This window comes from Bombus impatiens, unplaced genomic scaffold, assembly GCF_000188095.3.
Source record: "Bombus impatiens unplaced genomic scaffold, BIMP_2.2 scf_1068, whole genome shotgun sequence".
Classification (NCBI taxonomy): Eukaryota; Metazoa; Arthropoda; class Insecta; order Hymenoptera; family Apidae; genus Bombus; species Bombus impatiens.
In genome coordinates, this window is record NT_177487.1 from 118,047 (window position 1) to 134,766 (window position 16,720).

At 43.1% G+C, this 16,720-nt stretch overlaps 4 protein-coding genes and 1 long non-coding RNA gene across 8 annotated transcripts in view; 4 read left to right on the forward strand and 1 right to left on the reverse strand.

Annotated features, from left to right (window-relative positions):
- LOC100743763 (zinc finger and SCAN domain-containing protein 4) overlaps nucleotides 1-2,887 on the forward strand; it is a 45,248-nt gene extending 42,361 nt beyond the window's left edge. The window contains exon 6 of the mRNA XM_033323535.1: nucleotides 460-2,887. Coding sequence (XP_033179426.1) covers nucleotides 460-653 — 194 coding nt within the window. The 3' untranslated portion in view covers nucleotides 654-2,887. The remainder of the gene's footprint in view (nucleotides 1-459) is intronic.
- Nucleotides 2,888-3,724: 837 nt separating this feature from the next.
- LOC100741759 (SNAPIN protein homolog) lies at nucleotides 3,725-5,117 on the forward strand. The gene is made up of 3 exons (XM_033323534.1): nucleotides 3,725-3,865; nucleotides 3,980-4,259; nucleotides 4,422-5,117. Exons 2-3 carry the CDS (start codon nucleotides 4,108-4,110, stop codon nucleotides 4,747-4,749), a joined length of 480 nt encoding a protein of 159 aa, XP_033179425.1. The 5' UTR covers nucleotides 3,725-3,865; nucleotides 3,980-4,107; the 3' UTR covers nucleotides 4,750-5,117.
- On the forward strand, nucleotides 4,758-6,126 carry LOC105681488 (methyltransferase N6AMT1). The gene has a single exon (XM_012391344.3). It carries the CDS (start codon nucleotides 4,870-4,872, stop codon nucleotides 5,506-5,508), a length of 639 nt encoding a protein of 212 aa, XP_012246767.1. The 5' UTR covers nucleotides 4,758-4,869; the 3' UTR covers nucleotides 5,509-6,126.
- A 186-nt stretch (nucleotides 6,127-6,312) lies between these two features.
- Nucleotides 6,313-16,713, reverse strand: LOC100741875. 4 transcript variants are annotated; one of them, XM_012391342.3, is made up of 9 exons: nucleotides 16,296-16,713; nucleotides 9,960-10,090; nucleotides 9,725-9,829; nucleotides 8,184-8,936; nucleotides 7,897-8,051; nucleotides 7,665-7,823; nucleotides 7,296-7,565; nucleotides 6,959-7,210; nucleotides 6,313-6,838 (listed from the first exon to the last, which is right to left on the reverse strand). In XM_012391342.3, exons 1-9 carry the CDS (start codon nucleotides 16,421-16,423, stop codon nucleotides 6,494-6,496), a joined length of 2,298 nt encoding a protein of 765 aa, XP_012246765.1. In that variant the 5' UTR covers nucleotides 16,424-16,713; the 3' UTR covers nucleotides 6,313-6,493. The 4 variants fall into 4 exon arrangements, with proteins under 4 accessions (XP_012246765.1, XP_024226709.1, XP_033179422.1 ...); XM_024370941.2 differs by lacking the exon at nucleotides 16,296-16,713 and adding an exon at nucleotides 13,137-13,290; XM_033323531.1 differs by lacking the exon at nucleotides 16,296-16,713 and adding an exon at nucleotides 11,204-11,640.
- On the forward strand, nucleotides 14,045-16,232 carry LOC117152303. The gene is made up of 2 exons (XR_004462645.1): nucleotides 14,045-14,386; nucleotides 15,066-16,232. It is a non-coding gene; the product is annotated as an uncharacterized LOC117152303 (long non-coding RNA).
- Nucleotides 16,714-16,720: the final 7 nt, after the last annotated feature.

Here is a 16,720-nt window from a genome sequence, read left to right on the forward strand (position 1 = left end):
CTCACCTCACCTCACCGCCGCGCCGCGCCCCGCCCTGTCCCAACTGTCTTCACCTCTCTTCATCTGGCCTCGCCTAGCTACAGTTCGTTCTATCTCACCTCGCCTAGCTTCGCTTGGTTGCAACCGAGGCAACGGTCTCAAGATGCATACGCTTCGAGTCCAGTTAACTTTTCTCCAGCGCGAAAACCGCGCTTTCCTTCGAACGAAATCCCGCTTCGTCCCGTTAACCCGGAAAGTTACGCTAACCTAACCAATTACATACGCGGTATTCGCATATTAAAGGGTCCAGTGTTTGAATCTCATCGCGTTAATCTAGCAAATTTTAATCGGTCATTCGCCCAACGGTATAGAAGGTCGTTTTGTGCCGCGTTACAAACGCAAACGCAAAAAATTCCTTAAATTACGCCTCTAGTAAAAGTTACGAAGCATCGATACGCATTGTATCCGTTTTTGTTCCAGGTGAAAAACCGTACCAGTGTCAGTGGCCAGAGTGCGAATGGCGATTCGCCAGAAGCGACGAATTAACTCGTCACTATCGAAAGCACACCGGTGCGAAGCCCTTCAAGTGTGCCGTGTGCGAGCGTTCCTTCGCCAGAAGCGATCACCTAGCACTCCACATGAAACGGCATCTTCCGAAGCAGCACGCCAAGTGACCATACCGCTCTTCCGAGATTCCATCTCCGTCTCCGTCTCCGTCTTCGTCTTCGTCTTCGTCGAACGACTCTTCCAGTGTACGCGTTCCTAACTATGCCGATCTCTTCGAGCCTCTCCCAGATTACCAGGAAGAAATTTGCAAACTTAACTCTTTCTTTTAATCCAGCTCGAATTCGAGTATTGAGCCGAAAATCCTTGGAGAGTCTCTATGCGCGTTTCTCTTATTCCTAATTATATTTTCGTTTGAACTGATTTCGCGATATTCCGAATCGTCATCGTTACTTTCTGTTACATTTTCGTGGACAGTGATTGGAAAGTAATCGTATAAACAAACGAGTGTCGTGGCTAACGAAGAATCTTTGATTGAATCTTTCGCTGACTTCAACGATGCGTGAGACGACGAGAAGGGTTTCGATAGTTTCGATCGCTGCTTTTTACGAATGTTAATCGCTTGTCTCGATACACGATAATCGTCGAGATAATAGCTTATTTACCGCTCGTAATTACGAATACGTTACCGTGTTTGTTCGCCCGATACGATGAAAGGCATACACGCAGTTACGATCGTAGTGGCTGGACCACTACCGATGTACTACTACGTGTTTTCTGCTGTTTCAAGATAGTCGTTTTTAAATAAATGTTAACGATAAATATAAATTGCATTTAGCGCTGAGACTTTAGATTTCGAAAGCTTCGTCGCATTGCGAAGTTTCGTTCGTTGCCCGAACTACGCCATAGACGTAATAAAAACAAACGAAATGTCAGGTAATTTGCAGATTCGTATATCTATCGACGTTGGAGCGAACATTTCTGTCTCAAATTCTCTTGAAATGCAAGGTAAATCTTTAATTGGTAGTGTTCATTGGTGTGGACGACTCGTGAGTAAAATCGTCTAATTTTAATTCGGCCTGCGTTCTATAGTTGAAAGTTTTCGGCAATTCCACCCGTCGCTAACGTGCACGTTCCGATTTACTACGATATAATTATGTAGATCGTTCTACTTTCGGCCGTATAATTTACAATTTACAGAATTCGTTGACGTGTAAAATATCTTCTTCTTGAAATCCGATGTTCGTGCAAAGGTCAACTGAACGCGCGTCGTTCAACCGACGAGACGATATTGCAGCAGAAATGTAATTTTTCGAGAATGTGAGTAATTTTGAGCAACTGTATCGTTAAAATGTTCGTCGGTGATAGATATTAAAATTCTGTCTATTTCGTTCGTGCGAGGCGAACGAGTAAATCGAGCAAACGTTCGAACACGGAGCAATCAGACGTGAGAAAGGCTAAATTTTTTGCGAGAACGGCTGCTGCCAGCAGTATAATGGCATCTATTTTGTACTAAGCTAACCACAGTAGCGAGGGAGCCGATTGCAAGAGGACGCGAACGTCGATAAGAATGCGCATAGAAAATTCTCCGCTCCGAAGAAAGCGTTAATTTATTTGTTTGTGTACATAATGAGGATATGTCTATAACGAGTTAAGTTGAGAAGTGGTTTGTTCACTGGTGATCTTTTTATCGCTATTTTCCGTCGCTCGCATTCGTTTGCATCGAATCCCCTCCGTTCCGCAACGAGGAGAGTCAATCTAGGTTTTGTCGAACGATCGCTAGATCCATAACCATGCTCTCGATACGACTTACGCGAGAAGAGTCGACTTATTATAGTGATGCCTTATGTACAAATTCGTTTAGGTACGTTTCGTCTACGTATATGTGTATATTATATGTATGTATATGTATATTGTATACGTGTATAAGTATGTACGTATACACATGTGTATGCATATAAATATAAATATACGTATAATCGTCGAAAACTGTCACGCCGCATTCTTTGCGGCTGAAAGGTCTATGCACTTTTATGTGTGTATACGTGTAAAAAAGCGATGCATATCCAATACGTATGTAGTTAGTGTAATATTATCTGTATAATATGCGATTTAAATATTTGAACCGGTAACTTTCGCGTCGATTCTGCGATTTTATCTTATTTACATTCGCGAAAAATGGTACGCGTAATATATACATACGTAGATACGATAGATAACAAAACTACGATTTTCCTTAATCGTGAGTTAAAAACGAAAAAAAGAGATTTTCGCGAAGCAATGTAATATCTTCCCTTTTGTTCCTCGTCGTGTTTTTTTGATCTCTTTATTCTTTTCTTTTTTCCTTCTTTCCTTTCTTTCTTCTTATTCGGCTATCTTAAGTGAAATGTGAAAGGCTAACGCACAACTAGTTGCAAAAACGTACGTATTATGACAATTATTCTATGATTTACCATTTTCTGCTACGGAAACAACTATAAATGTTTGCGTTTAAAAGTTAAAAATGTCACGTCTCGGTTTCCAATTACTTCCGATAGCCAATTTTGCCTTCCTCTTATATTCGAAAGTACTATTTGAGAAACAACAAATTCACAAACGTATATAAATATTCACGAATCTATGCTATTAATGATGCTAACACTCTTCGAGATAAAGGGTTAAATCTGCTTCGCGACTTTTTAACCCGCATTACCTCATTTTTTCGGCACTCTTCTTCCATGTCTGATCTTCGATCAATCCGTTTGCTATGCCAACATTAATCTTAACACAGATATACCTCATTTACCGAAATAGAAAATTCAAGGCTGTTGTGACGAAATTTCACGCATTTTCCTACACGATTTCCTAGAATTTTGTTCATAATGTTTGTAAATCGCTGTAATTTGTGTGTTGTGTAATTTAAATATATCACGATATATACGTATTATATTATCGCAAATAAACGCGTTTAATTATCCGCATTTATATTCATTATCATATTCAAAGTCTGTTACGATTAAGAATTTCATCGCAGCTATTTCACGAAGTATGTAATAGACAATGATGTAAAAAATTACTTTGCGGCGGAGGTATGTATATACCACTACACTTGATAAGCATCTATTTCTTGCAGCATATACATAAATTCATTTTTTCATTTGCATGCATAGAATAACGGTTTGTTTTTTTCCACAAACAACATTTAAATAACGCGCAAGTCAAAACGAATCTTCCACAAAAACTATATTATGTGAAATTTACATCAATCTGCGCAATACAACTATGTAAATTGTATCATCGATAAACAAATCTTTTGGTTGAAATTTTCGATGTGTTATTCGATTCGATTCTAACCTATATTTGATACGAAACTCGATACTCGGAGCAGGATAAAGGTAATAAGGTACGATGCCACTCAATGTGACCATATCTGTATAAATAAAATATGAAAGCCCTAGCGAGAGACGTATATTTCTCATTTGGGAACATTTGAAAGCGCATTGCAAATTTCCCCTAGATTTCTAGTTAGTTGCTGGACGAAAAACTCGCAGAATCTAATCGATGAGAGACCTAATGCAGCAGGTGGCGCCATCTGAAAAATGGTAGAAAGATTAGAAAGTATTGTATTATAGAAAGAAGTAAAACATGGATGTGGATACAGCGAGCGATAATACGTCCATCGATGACAAGATAGACGATTTTTGTGAGAATCCAACGAGAGATGCTCTAACAGAAGGTCTTATGAGTCTTTTGAAACCTACGGTGGATCAATTAGACGAAAGAATTCGTGCCACAAGGTATGTAACGTTTTTCTCTTAAATATGTATTGCGGTATAGATGTAAACATTCGACATGTTATTGATATAATGTTCCAAAGCTTTTCGAAATACTTGAGTATTGCATCGACGTGTACGATCTTTTGACATTTTACTTATTTTGAAATTCATTGATTTCCACAGAATATGTCAAATAGAATTAAAACAACGAATTGAATCGTTGACGGAAGAATTGCAGAGGATCAACGAAGTATTGCAGTGTCCACTGGAAACAGATTCTTATGTTAAAAAGTTGATTAACGCTAAACATAAAATCACAATTGTTAGTAACATTTTACAAAGTACGCAAGAGCGATTGAATAAAATTCACCAAGCAGTGGAGAAAAATACAGTAAAAAGGAAAGCTTTACTGGATCGTAGCTCTCCATATGGTAATGCCTCTAATATTTTAAGTACAGAAGAACAAGTGGAAATAGAAAAAGGGGCTAACGTTTCTAAAGAATATGAATGAGGCACGATAGTACATGTAAAACAATTGTGATACGTCCCTCTTTAGCTTTGTCTTTAATTTAGAAATATCTAAGAAAGGAACAAATTGTACAAAAATTCTTCTATATATTTTCCATGTATCATGAATACACCGATAGTTAGATTATCGGATAAAGATTTGGAATCAGTTTATGAACCTTCAGAGGATTCCTTCCTCTTGATAGATGCCTTAGAAGCTGATTTAGAGGTCCTAAAAGCTACAAAACCTGTGATGTGTTTAGAGATAGGTAGTGGATCTGGTATTGTAATTACTGCTCTGGCAATGGCATTGAAGAAACACTGCCAGTCTTACCATCTTGCGATCGATATCAATATCGATGCATGTAAAATTTCGAAGAAAACTGCTGCCGAAAATTTGGTAGAGGTAGATATCGTACAGATGGATTTATTAAACTGCATACGTAGCGATAGCGTTTTTGATATCGTGATATTTAATCCACCGTATGTGGTGACCAGCGACGATGAAATTTCTAACGAGCAGATTTTGTTCAAAGCTTGGGCAGGTGGTACAAATGGTAGAAAAGTTATGGAACGAGTGTTTCCTAAAATTCCTGATATTCTATCGAACACTGGAATATTTTATCTGTTAGTTATTAAAGAGAACGATCCCGAAAACATTTTACGTACATTTATGGATTTGAACATGGTAGGCAAGATAGTAGCAGAAAGAAAAATCAGGGGAGAGCATTTGTATATATTAAGTTTTACGAAAATAAAATAGCAGTATATGTGTATATATGTATATCTTGTTTGTGTATATGTTTGTACCTGATCGATTAAGGGAATTCCTTTAACGAAAGAAGTGGTTAAAGAGCGTTTCATTTTTCGTTGTTCCATTTTTTATTTCATACGGTCGATAATTATATGACACATAACACGCATGATTGATGAAATTTTGTACAAATTTATAAAGTATGAATATAACTCGTCGGTTAAGAACTAAAATCTGAACAGACGATAAAGATGTAAACATAAAGTGAGAGAATTATTTGTTACTACGTATGATTTGCATACATATATTATACTTGCCATATTGTATAGTTATTCTTAATCGTAAAGTTTGTTGTACTTGTTAACGATCGGTCGTATCTCTAACAATGCGAAGGAAAACGACAGTTCAGCGAAACATGAAAACAAACAAAAAATACTATAAGCGTACGACGATTTTCTCGCTATTGTTATATATATACTTATGTATTTGCGTACCATTGTCGAACGGCGTTTATCGTCAAAACACCGTTGTAAGTAACAGGCATATTTGACAATTTACAAATACTATGTTGGAAATTTGCCGTCGCTTCGCGTTTAAAATAAAAAACTTAATTTTAGTTTTATTGAAGTACGGCAGTTGGATATCTGAAACTTCGGCACAAGAGAAATATGGCGTGAAATTGACATTACCAGTATTAAAACGAAACTACGTGATATAACCGATATAAATAAAGTGAAAATACGTGGTTATTACCCCCCGAGAAATGTCGCAAGGATGCTATACTGCGATAATAAAATGTTTTTCGCGTCATCGATTCTCTCTTGTGTGCAGCTTGTCATTCTAGATTACAAGCGATGAAGATGAAACCTAATACGAAAGACAGGCACGTTAGGAAGCCGATAGCTTGTAACGAAAGATACGAACGCTAACGGATAGTCGTGATCGTAACGTCAGTCGATCAGCCGTGACCATTTGTCGATACCGAGTGAAATTCCTACGAATAGATGACTTTCGATCCGTATACTCGTTGCAACTTGACGTAAAGCGTAACTGCACTGATAGTAGTGACGAGAATGGTAGTCAAGAAAAACGAGATCGCGGTATAAAAGCCACTGTATGTCATGCAAACGTTCATTGAGCTTCTTGCAACTTCCTCAACGGCAGTTTCCTCGAGCTGTTCCAAAACTTGGTTGCTAGCTTTGCTCAAGTCCTCCACCATGATTACTTTGAAGCCACGAGCGACGCGTATCGGATCCGAGAGTGGCACGACCGAACTGTTCGATGTCGTGTTTGTCGATGTCGACATTATCGATCGTCGCCGTCTACCCGGTTCGATTTGCTGAAAAGACCAAGCAGCATAACGTTTTGATTTAAACTGATAACGAAATAGGTAAGTTACGAGAATATACATAACCGATTATTACGTTTAATTATTACGATTACGTTTTAATGGGATTACCTGATTGGTATTTGAACATGGTTCGCAATCGGTCTTGCACAATTCCACGTTGCATTCGATGAACAGGTCCATCACATCGGGGAATTTAAAAGCTTGAAAGTACGCGTACGCGATAATCGATGCCCCCGTATTTCCCGTATCGTTCGTCTTTTGGAATGCACCGAATAATTTAGGTTTCAATATACATCCCATTTCGTCCGTCAGTTGTAACGTGTTGGTGGAAGATTCGTCGCGAGCGATACAGTCACGAACCTTAAAGCATACACATCCATCAGTACGATTAAGAAAGATAAAAACAGAAAGCGTTTTCGTGCGCATTACGAAACCTGGTCGGTACCTGAAGATCGAAGGCGGGATCTCCTTCTACGGAAACGACCAAAGTCATGGTCTCTCCGATCTTGACGAGGCCATCGGCAGTAGGCGCGAACGGTCCCCTTCCCACTTGTATGTCCAACTTAGCGCTCGCTGTGTCACCGCTGAACGTTACTGTTTCTTGATTCAACATGTCCACGGAGAAGTTAACCGTCAAGGCTTTATTGATGTTTCCTTCCCAGAGGCAACGAACTCTGCGTACCGTGTCCCAAACTTCTTGTATACCTGGTTCGTTCTGAAGGGAACGAAACGAAGAAAGAAACATAGAAGGAGAAGTAAGTGACACGAACGTCATCGAAACGATGATAAGGAAGCTTCGCGTCTACGGATCTACCTGTAAGACGAGTACGTTCTCCAAGTATGCTTGGCCAGCTTGCCCCGCGAAATCGTTGATGAATTGGGTGCCGCAGGAATTTAGATTCAACGTGAACGAATATCGAGTTTGTCCGGAATTCTGTGCCACGTACCTGCAATCTGGATTCGTATAGAATCCCTGCAAACGTACATAACGATGAATATCAGGCATCCCGTTGTTTACAGTTTACAATAAACCATACGTTGCTCACCTTAGAATAAATGACTCCGTCAAAGACGCGGTTGAACTCAATGTTGATAGTCATCATAGTCTTGCTACACTCGACATCGAGAGCGTGAATATGCGGCGGGTGTTTCAAGTCATCGTCTTCCGCGTTTCCCTCGCTCGTTCCAGAAGCGCTCGATTCTACGACAACGAATGAAATTCGATTACGCTCACGTTATTCCGTGACTCTCGGCGTTTCGCTCTCGTCTCTGTAGTTTCATCGAGAGGAACAAAAAGCAACAGCCAAAGCTAACCCGAACAAGAGAAGCTCACCTTCTCCGCCAGGGCCAGTAGCAACTCCGGTCGAAGAGGTTCCAGGGGGTTTCACGACATTGGTTCCGCTGGCTGCACTGCCGGTATTTTGAGGAGGAAACGCTCCGCCAGGAGTAGAGGAAGGGTAGTTACTCGGCGAGGAAGGATATCCAGCCGTGCCACTTTGATCGTAGGAATTGGCCCCGGCGCCAGCGGTCGGATAACCGTTGGTTATGGTATATCCATCGTTAAAAGCTGATCCTTGCGCGGATGGCACGTAGGTAGGACTCGGCCTTTGAGTCGAATAGCCATAAGTAGTGGAGAAACCGGATGGCGTGGAGAATCTACCGGGTGCACTGGTGGTGAAGCCTGGTGTCGAGTAACCGTAACTGGTCGAGATTCCAACGGAAGCGGAGGGTTGCTGAGGAGTGGAGCTATACGGCGGGAAAGCGGAAGAGCCAGCGTTCGAATAGGACGGTGTCGTGGTAGGACGAGGATTGTAAGAGGATGGTACGTAGGGTGATTGGTTGTTCGGTGGAAGATACGTCGATCTTTGGGTGGAGAACGGCGATGATTGTACGGTCGACTGACCGGATGACGAATCGACGTTCGGTGACGGTCTCTGGTAAGGATAATTCGTCGCCTGGTTCTGACTAGGAGTCGTGTAGGTTGGTTGCTGGCTGGTCGAGGGCGCTTGGAAAGGTCGAGGTTTCTCCGGTGGTCTTTGCGTGCTATACGGCGGTAGATATCCTGGAGGATCCGACTGCTGACGAGCTGCAAAACGAACGATCTCGGCTGTGAGAATTCTTGATACATCGGTGTGTCGCGCAGAGCATTTGAAAAGCGTCGCGATTCGACGTTCAACGACAACCTTTAAGTTCAAATGGTACGAGTCGCTGTATGAATGAATGTTCGGACCGCGTACCTCGATATCTGCGTTTAGTCTCTCGTACTAGTAACACGCGCCTATTCTCTAATTCTAGATGCGTCGTTACACGTGCTTACGTGCTCCTCGTTATTATATTGGAAGTTCGATTAAAATGCCTCTATTAGATGTGAGTTTTGCCGTGTGATTCTTATCGGTAATATGCTGTGAAACGGCTAATAAGCGTGCATTAGTGCGGTTCCACGTTAAAATGTGGTTAATTGCATTTTCAAAATGACGGTTATTCTTCCGAACGATCTTACTACGATCGTCGAAAGTTTCGCAAGTATCTTTTCAGAGCTTCCGGGTCACTGACTCGTCCAAATATCAGCACCGTTTTCGTTCGCCCTTAAACACAGTTTTAACCTCCTCAGCGTCTCTCTACTTTTACACATGCACATGTATGTCGAAGGTATCCGTAGCAAAGTGACCTAATTATCATCGACGATTAACAAAATCGTAGAGTTGATTCCTCGCGGAGGTAAAAAGCATGATTGGCGTATCAGAAGACTGAAGAGGTCGAAAGAGGATCGGTGAAAGGGTAAAGACTACTGGAGAACGCATTGCTTTGGAAATTGCATTCTTTGTGTTCTAGGGTTTGCCTCTCAAGAGAGTAAGCTCCTTGTGGAGAACGTACGTTTACGTGCGCCCTGTCGGTAGATCCCTTGAATCCACTCTAGGATATTTTGCGCCATCACGTCTGCGGCCGATACCGGGGCAGCTCGCTGGATTCTCGAGTGTGCTAATGGATTTTAAACGATTACTTTGATCAAAACATTCGCAAACTTGTTATTCTACGTTATCGCTTTCTTTCCTCCCGATCTTGATCGTAGTCGAGGCAGACTCGACGATTCGATCTGTATCTTTCTTACCGACTGCGGATGATGACGTTCTCACGAACAACGCATGTCCACCTGGCATGTATTCCTGGCACACGGCTACGGCCACGAGACCAGCAACGGTCAGCAACGCTGCGATCTTCTTCATCCTCTTTACCTGTAACCTGTAACCATTTCTTTGACGACTCGTTTCTTCTCGTTCGTGAAAATATTCCAATGGGAACAAGTATAATCGATAGCTATTCGCCGATCGGAGAAATATCGAACGAGGTCGTTAACGAAAACACGAAATCTTATGTCTTTCGCGTGTACGTTCCAAGGCCGCGAACTCGTTTCCTGCCATACGAGTAAAGACAATGGAGGGCGCAACCGGTTGTTATCCGGTTCGCTTGCCTTTGTGACGCGAAAGGCTAACGAGCGCCGCCCTAATTTACAGTACGTAGCATTTTATCGCGAATATCGCGCGAAGCATAGAACTTTCGCAGACACGATGTCACGTGAACGATAATTTTGTCTGATGCCGTTTGGTCGAATCGACGGTATCTCGGCTCGTTTCCACATAATTCATCGTTTCGACAGAAAGCTTAACGAGAGCATCTCGCAAGGTACAATCGTTAAATAGTTTTCTGGTCCTGAGAAAGGCCGTTTCCACCATTGTTTCGCTCTTCTCACGTACGTGTGCCGGTCTTGCGACGTTTCGTCAGATCAGATTACGAGGAACCGGCAATCTTCTAATCTCCTATCCGTGCCGTAATTCGAGAAATTCGGTCGGAACACGAGTACGACTCGACCCGTGGCTAATTCGCTGTCGTTTGCACGCAAAGGAGAAGCTTTTATACGAAGAGAAGAAGCTTCTTTGTTCCATTCGCCTCCGGGTATATCTGAATACTCTGACACAGTGTTTTGCCGAGTCAAGCGATTCTACGTAACTTTGCCTATTTCGGCGTTTGAAAAAGGTCGATTTTCTCTTTTTTCTTATTTTGGACGGTATTCAACGACGCAGAGAAAGTAAGCATAATCGGTTCGGATAGGAATCGTTTTCGTGAGAAAATCAGGAACCGCATTACGCGCACGTGTTACGATCGCCAAGGTGACGAAGAGAGGACGTTCACAGCTTCCGTATGCCGGACATCTCGAAAGAAACGATATCATTAAGATTAACGGGACGTTTCGTTTTCTCCTCGTGACTCGAATCGACTTGATCGCGTTAGTACAAGTTCGTGCTCGGTAGGAAAATTCGAAACACTGTCGCTTTTCACGAGTTACGAGAGGAATACCTGGCTGCATCCCCGGATGCTTTCCATCGATATCTCTCGAATGCGGATTCGATTCGTCGCGGCACGACGGTGAAACCGAATCGTGACGGTACCGTGCATACTCGGTCGATCGATCGTGCGCTCGTCACGCTGATAGCGGACGTGTTCCGATCACGACGCGCTGTTCTTCCCTCACAAACACCCGCACGTTGTCCACCGTTCCTTGTTCGCCGTTCCCCGTTTCTCGTTCGGGCAAAGGTTCGAGAATTGAACCGGCGCGCGGCGAGTCGTCGTGCTTCACCGAGGTGAAAGGTGAAAGTCGCGCTAGCCTCCAGGATAGAACACGCCGCTGATGCTTTTGCACAGTCCGCGTGGTCGTCGTACGGCGTCGCGTTAATGCGATACGCGCGCCGTTTCTTCCTTCCATTTTCGTCGATGAAATCAGATTTTCTATTTCAATTTTCATCCGCATTGGTGGAACGCGGTGTGTATGTACGCGCAGGGACGTAGCGCGTGCAAACAGTGCCTTCCCCGCGTCCTATTCATTAAAATAATATCCGCGTGGGAACAGCGTGGAGGGGACTCAACGACGTGTTAGGAATTGCGCTGAAAGTTCGTTAAACGATGCGTCGAGACAACAGACCGTACCGACGATTAGTCGCATAACGCGAAATTAGTAATACGCGTTAACCGATGAGCCAACCGTGTTTACGAATCGATCGTTAAAACACGTGCTTGATCGATTTTGAACCGGCCGTATTGTACGAGGTTTCTCAGTAATTTCCTTACGAAACGATGTCTTGGTGATTGTGAATAGTATAATCAATATATTGGAAAATAACACAGAGGAAACGACAGGTGGATAAATTATTTGATTCCGTGGGACGCTGGTCTGATTCGCTTCTTCATCGTTCTTTTTTTTTTAATGGAACCTTATGATTTTTGTTCGATATCGTCTTAGATCATAAAAAGACAAATTCATTGGCTTCGTTAAGCATACCGATCATTTAATCCGAAATTATCGTAGTTGACATATTTCGAACAAAAATTATTTCTCTGTAATTCGTTTGTTGTGTGGGAATAATGTCTCCGGCATTTGAATAAATCCAGTCGAAGATTAATACGATTTCGGTACGTTCGAAATACGTACGTCGATCGAAATAACTGCAAGTTAAACGATCGGTGAATTTGTTTTTCAAGCTCTGAAATGATATCGAACTAAAAGTATAAGGTTCGATCAAAAGAAAAAGAAATTATAAAAATAACGAAATCTCGAAATATATGAACACGATAAAAAAACCGAGTCACGCCGTAATCATTTTTTCGTGTTATTAATAATTACAGAGATATCCCTTTGTAACAGGTTCACCGAGACACCCTGTATATCGAACGCATAATTGTACAGCATTGCGCGCTAAAGCTATCGCGGCCGAGTGGAAAGAAATGGAAAATATATGGTAACGATATGTGTGGGAACGTCCCAATTTGTAAATATTCATATAGAAATTAAAAGAAGAGCGTGTTGCACAAATGAGATTGCGATTATATTAGAACAGAGCGGCGCATGATTTCGTGACTAGCTGATCGACAACGAGCGCGATGGCGATACAGATACACAGATGCGATTGTCCGGTATTCTTATATCTCCGATATAAGTACATCTGACAACGTTGTCCAGCGAAATTTCTATCATTTTCCCGATCCCCGGGTAGTTTTTGTCCCGTTCCGCTGACATTGAAAATAAAAGGAACAAGAAGACGATCGGAGAAAGTTTTTCTGATATTCTCTTTTTTTTTCATCCAAGATGATGGAGAATTCGGCTAATGGATCTCGTTATCGGATTCGGACAATCTGGGTATCACGTTTCCCAGGCAAAATATTTCAGGAAATTACGACCGCCATCACCCGTCACGAAACTCGTACACACTTGCCTGATGATTCTTTCACGTCATACCTATTAGCAAGGTAATGGGATATTTGATCGGCCTTTCTCTTTTAACGTGCAAACTTAATATCGTATTATCGCGAACGATTAAAATCGATGACGATGCGTCGACTGTTTACATACACATCCTCCGCATGTGTGTAAATAATTTGGCAATATCGTTCAGACGCCATATACGGTACGAGCGATACGCGAACAACGCAGCTGACGTTCGGAAGCTGATTCGTCCAATTCTAAACTCGTCTCGCTCGAGAAACCAGGAGAAGCCTGCGGGGTATGCAGCGCGCGGTAATTGCGAGCAGCGGTTCACGTTGGTAACGCAGTAGCGCGATTATCATAGGGAAATTTGTCAGGTTTGTAAACAGCGGTTTGTAGAGTTTGCAAAGTTGGTAGGGGCAAAAGTGGTCATTTGCGGCAGCGCGATTGAGCAAGTGTAACGTGCACTTGAGATGCTGTGGTTTCGCTTCTGCGCCTCCACTTTTCGACTGGATGTGCCAGCTTAATAAGATGACGGAACGTTGCTCGTTCATTATCCGCATTTCGTAACAAGCCTCGCGCTAGACACAGGCTGCGCCGACCGAGATCGACCCAACGACCGTTTTTTACGCGTTAACGATACAGCTGATCGACGCACAGTGCACGGAGATCGCCGAATCATCCTCGAAAGCGAATCCTCCAACTTCTCGTTGCGTTAAACCTAGCAGCCTTCTTTTCAAAATACCCGAACGCTTTAGTTTGCACGCCTAAGCGGAAACCATCGGCGCCTCGAAAACAAGCGGTGAAAGCGAACTACGACGTTTCGAAGATTATCTAGAGAAAAAAAATTATTATAGCGCTATCGGATGCTAATCATGCTAACGAGAAGGGACAAGAGCGGAGAGCAGAAGAGCGTTTGGAGGTAGTTGCGAGTTGCGAGAGATCTGCTAGTGAAAACTGGCAGTTACGTCCGATAGGTCTGGGTTACGAGGACATCGATTGCCTTACGAGTCGTGAAACGCGATGCGCGCGGGTCTTTGTGTGCATGCGCGCGCGCAAATTGTTCCTCGTGGTTTCTACTTCGCAATGTCAGCCGGAGGCGGATCGACGACGAGGTCGCGTCGAACAGCCGGTTCGAACCTTTTTCTAAAACCGGTACGCGAAGGCGTATTCGTCTCTAGCTGCGGTGTGGCCATCGTGTAATTCGATAGAATTCGGAAACGCTGCGACAAGTTGAGCGTTAATCGAATGTCGCAAAAAAGATTTTCCAGATATCTGACCGAGTCTCTTTAGAAATGACAAATGTTTAAAGCGTAACATAGGTTAGGCGTCGAGCGGAACTAAGGAAACTGTTTTCGTGTTCTACGGAAGCATAGGCTCCGTGGTTTCTCGATCGATAACAATTTTCTCGCCGAGTTGCGACAACGTTCGAATCGTGTTTCGCAATTCGAAGATTGTCTGTGATTTTCAGAGGGAACTCTACCGTCTCACGTTCGCCGTGTTACAATGGTCAAATCGTTGAATCGTTGAAACGAGATATTGCCGGCTAATTAGGGTAATTACCTTCTGTTGGTTCTTACCGGCAAAAGATGACGTACCGTGAAACCAACGAAAGATGATATAACGGAATCTAGTAAAACAGAAAACACGTTCGGATTATACGCGAAGAATTTAATTGTTCTCCGTGAATATCGCACATATCGAGGAACATTGATTTTTACATGGAAAAAGTACCGAGAAATCGGCCTTCTCGCGACCTTCGTCACGGAGAAAGCCGAGAGGATTCGACTCGCCAAAAGCATCGGCCACGTTAGAAGGCGGCGATCATCCACGCAATTGCGATCCGGCAAAATCACACACTCGATTTCCCAAATATTTCGAAAGATCTCATGCTCCTTCGTATCGTTTTCGGAAAACTTTCCCTTTCCGCTTCTTCTCGATGATATATGACTTTCTCTATAGGTGCGGACACTTAGGACTTGGGACTCGCTCCCGGCGACGAGAAACGTTAAACGAAGATTGCAGCATCTACGCTTCGAGTTCTTTCTTCAGCCAATGAAGTTGCGTCATTTTATTGGGTAAAGAACGCGCGGAGGAATTTTTTCACGTGTGTTTTGTTACCTTCGACCTGGATTCGAACGAGAGATGCCAAGGGTCGACGAAGGAGGAAAAGCCTGAGTACCACTGATCTAACGATTATCGTGGAGTCGCGGACACATCGCCGATGTATAGCGTAAGTATGCATACAGCGCGCTTTCTTCGAGATGCGGCTACCAAAATCAACCGTCTTCGTTTTGTCTCTCGCTCACGCTTTCGCTCTCGCTCTTACTCTCACTCTCGTTCTCGCTCCGCGTTCTCGCGTTCGCTCGTCTGTCAGATCCTCGCGTTTGCTTATCGTTATCGACACCGCTTTCTTTCGTTCGGTGAATATCGGTCTTGGTGGAACCTGAATTTTGCACATTCTCAAAGGTATGTTTATATCGCGTGCACGCGTCACGAACTCCCTTTTGCAAAATAAAGCAACTAAACCGTAACTAAGGTAACAGCTCCATGCGTGGCGAACGTGGAGGCCGCGTAGTATCGAACCGAATTCGATCTCAGCCTTTGCGAATTCCTCGTGCTGCGACTTGTAACTTTCCCACCGTTTTTCGTTACATCGACGTCGAATTTGTACGAACGACATAGCCGTTAAAAGGAAGAAAAAGCGAATCGATATACTCGCGTTTCGTTTAAAGTTGCGTGCAAGTTTTAACGTAAATAGTCTCGCTCGGTGTAGACTATAGTCACGGGCAACATCGGTCATTCCGCACACGAAACGTGGCTTTCTTCTTCGCGGTGCAATGAATTTGTATCTCTCCTTCCAAGTTCCATGCGTTTTCTACCGTGTGAAAATGCAACGCGTGCTCGTAAACGTCGCTGCATTCGCTGGTCTTCGTTCTAAACATCGATCGACTCGAGCGATTCCTATCGAGAGGAGTTTGCGAATATCGCGGACGATGCTCCGTGTGTTTGTCACCACGACGCTTTCTCCCCAGAGTTTGCTCGTGGTGGCGCGAACCGCGGACGATCGGGTTGAAATTTTCGATGAGAAAAGAAAAAGAAAAAAAAAAAAGAAAAAATAAAAAAAGATAAAAATAGGAAATTGTAAAGAAATGGACGGAAACGAAATGCGAGCAAAGTTCAGACACTCACCTCGCGGCGAAATCCTTTTGACGGGAGACGAACACGAACCCGATCTTCCCTCGTGATTCGTGCGGAAGATTTGCGTCGTGCACACGCTTGTGAGAAAGGTGAGAGTGAATAGCTGGGAGCATCTTCATTCAAGCTTTATATAGGTATTGTACCCCCTTTCCTAGCCGGTTTGTAGAAAGAGCGTGCCATCGCTGTAGCCTAGCGTAATTGTATCGTCAACAGGAGCAGCGACGAATCAGAAAAATGCATCAACGAAATTACGCTATGCGAAAATTCCTCCAATTTCCAGGATTCGTTTTAACAGCTGAACGAGGTGCGAAGCTGGTTCGTGCGGTCTTTCCAATCGAGTTTCATCGTCCACGGTTCTGTTGGATTGGCAACTAAGTGATTGCGGGTTTTGTCATTAGATGGTATTGACAAAATCC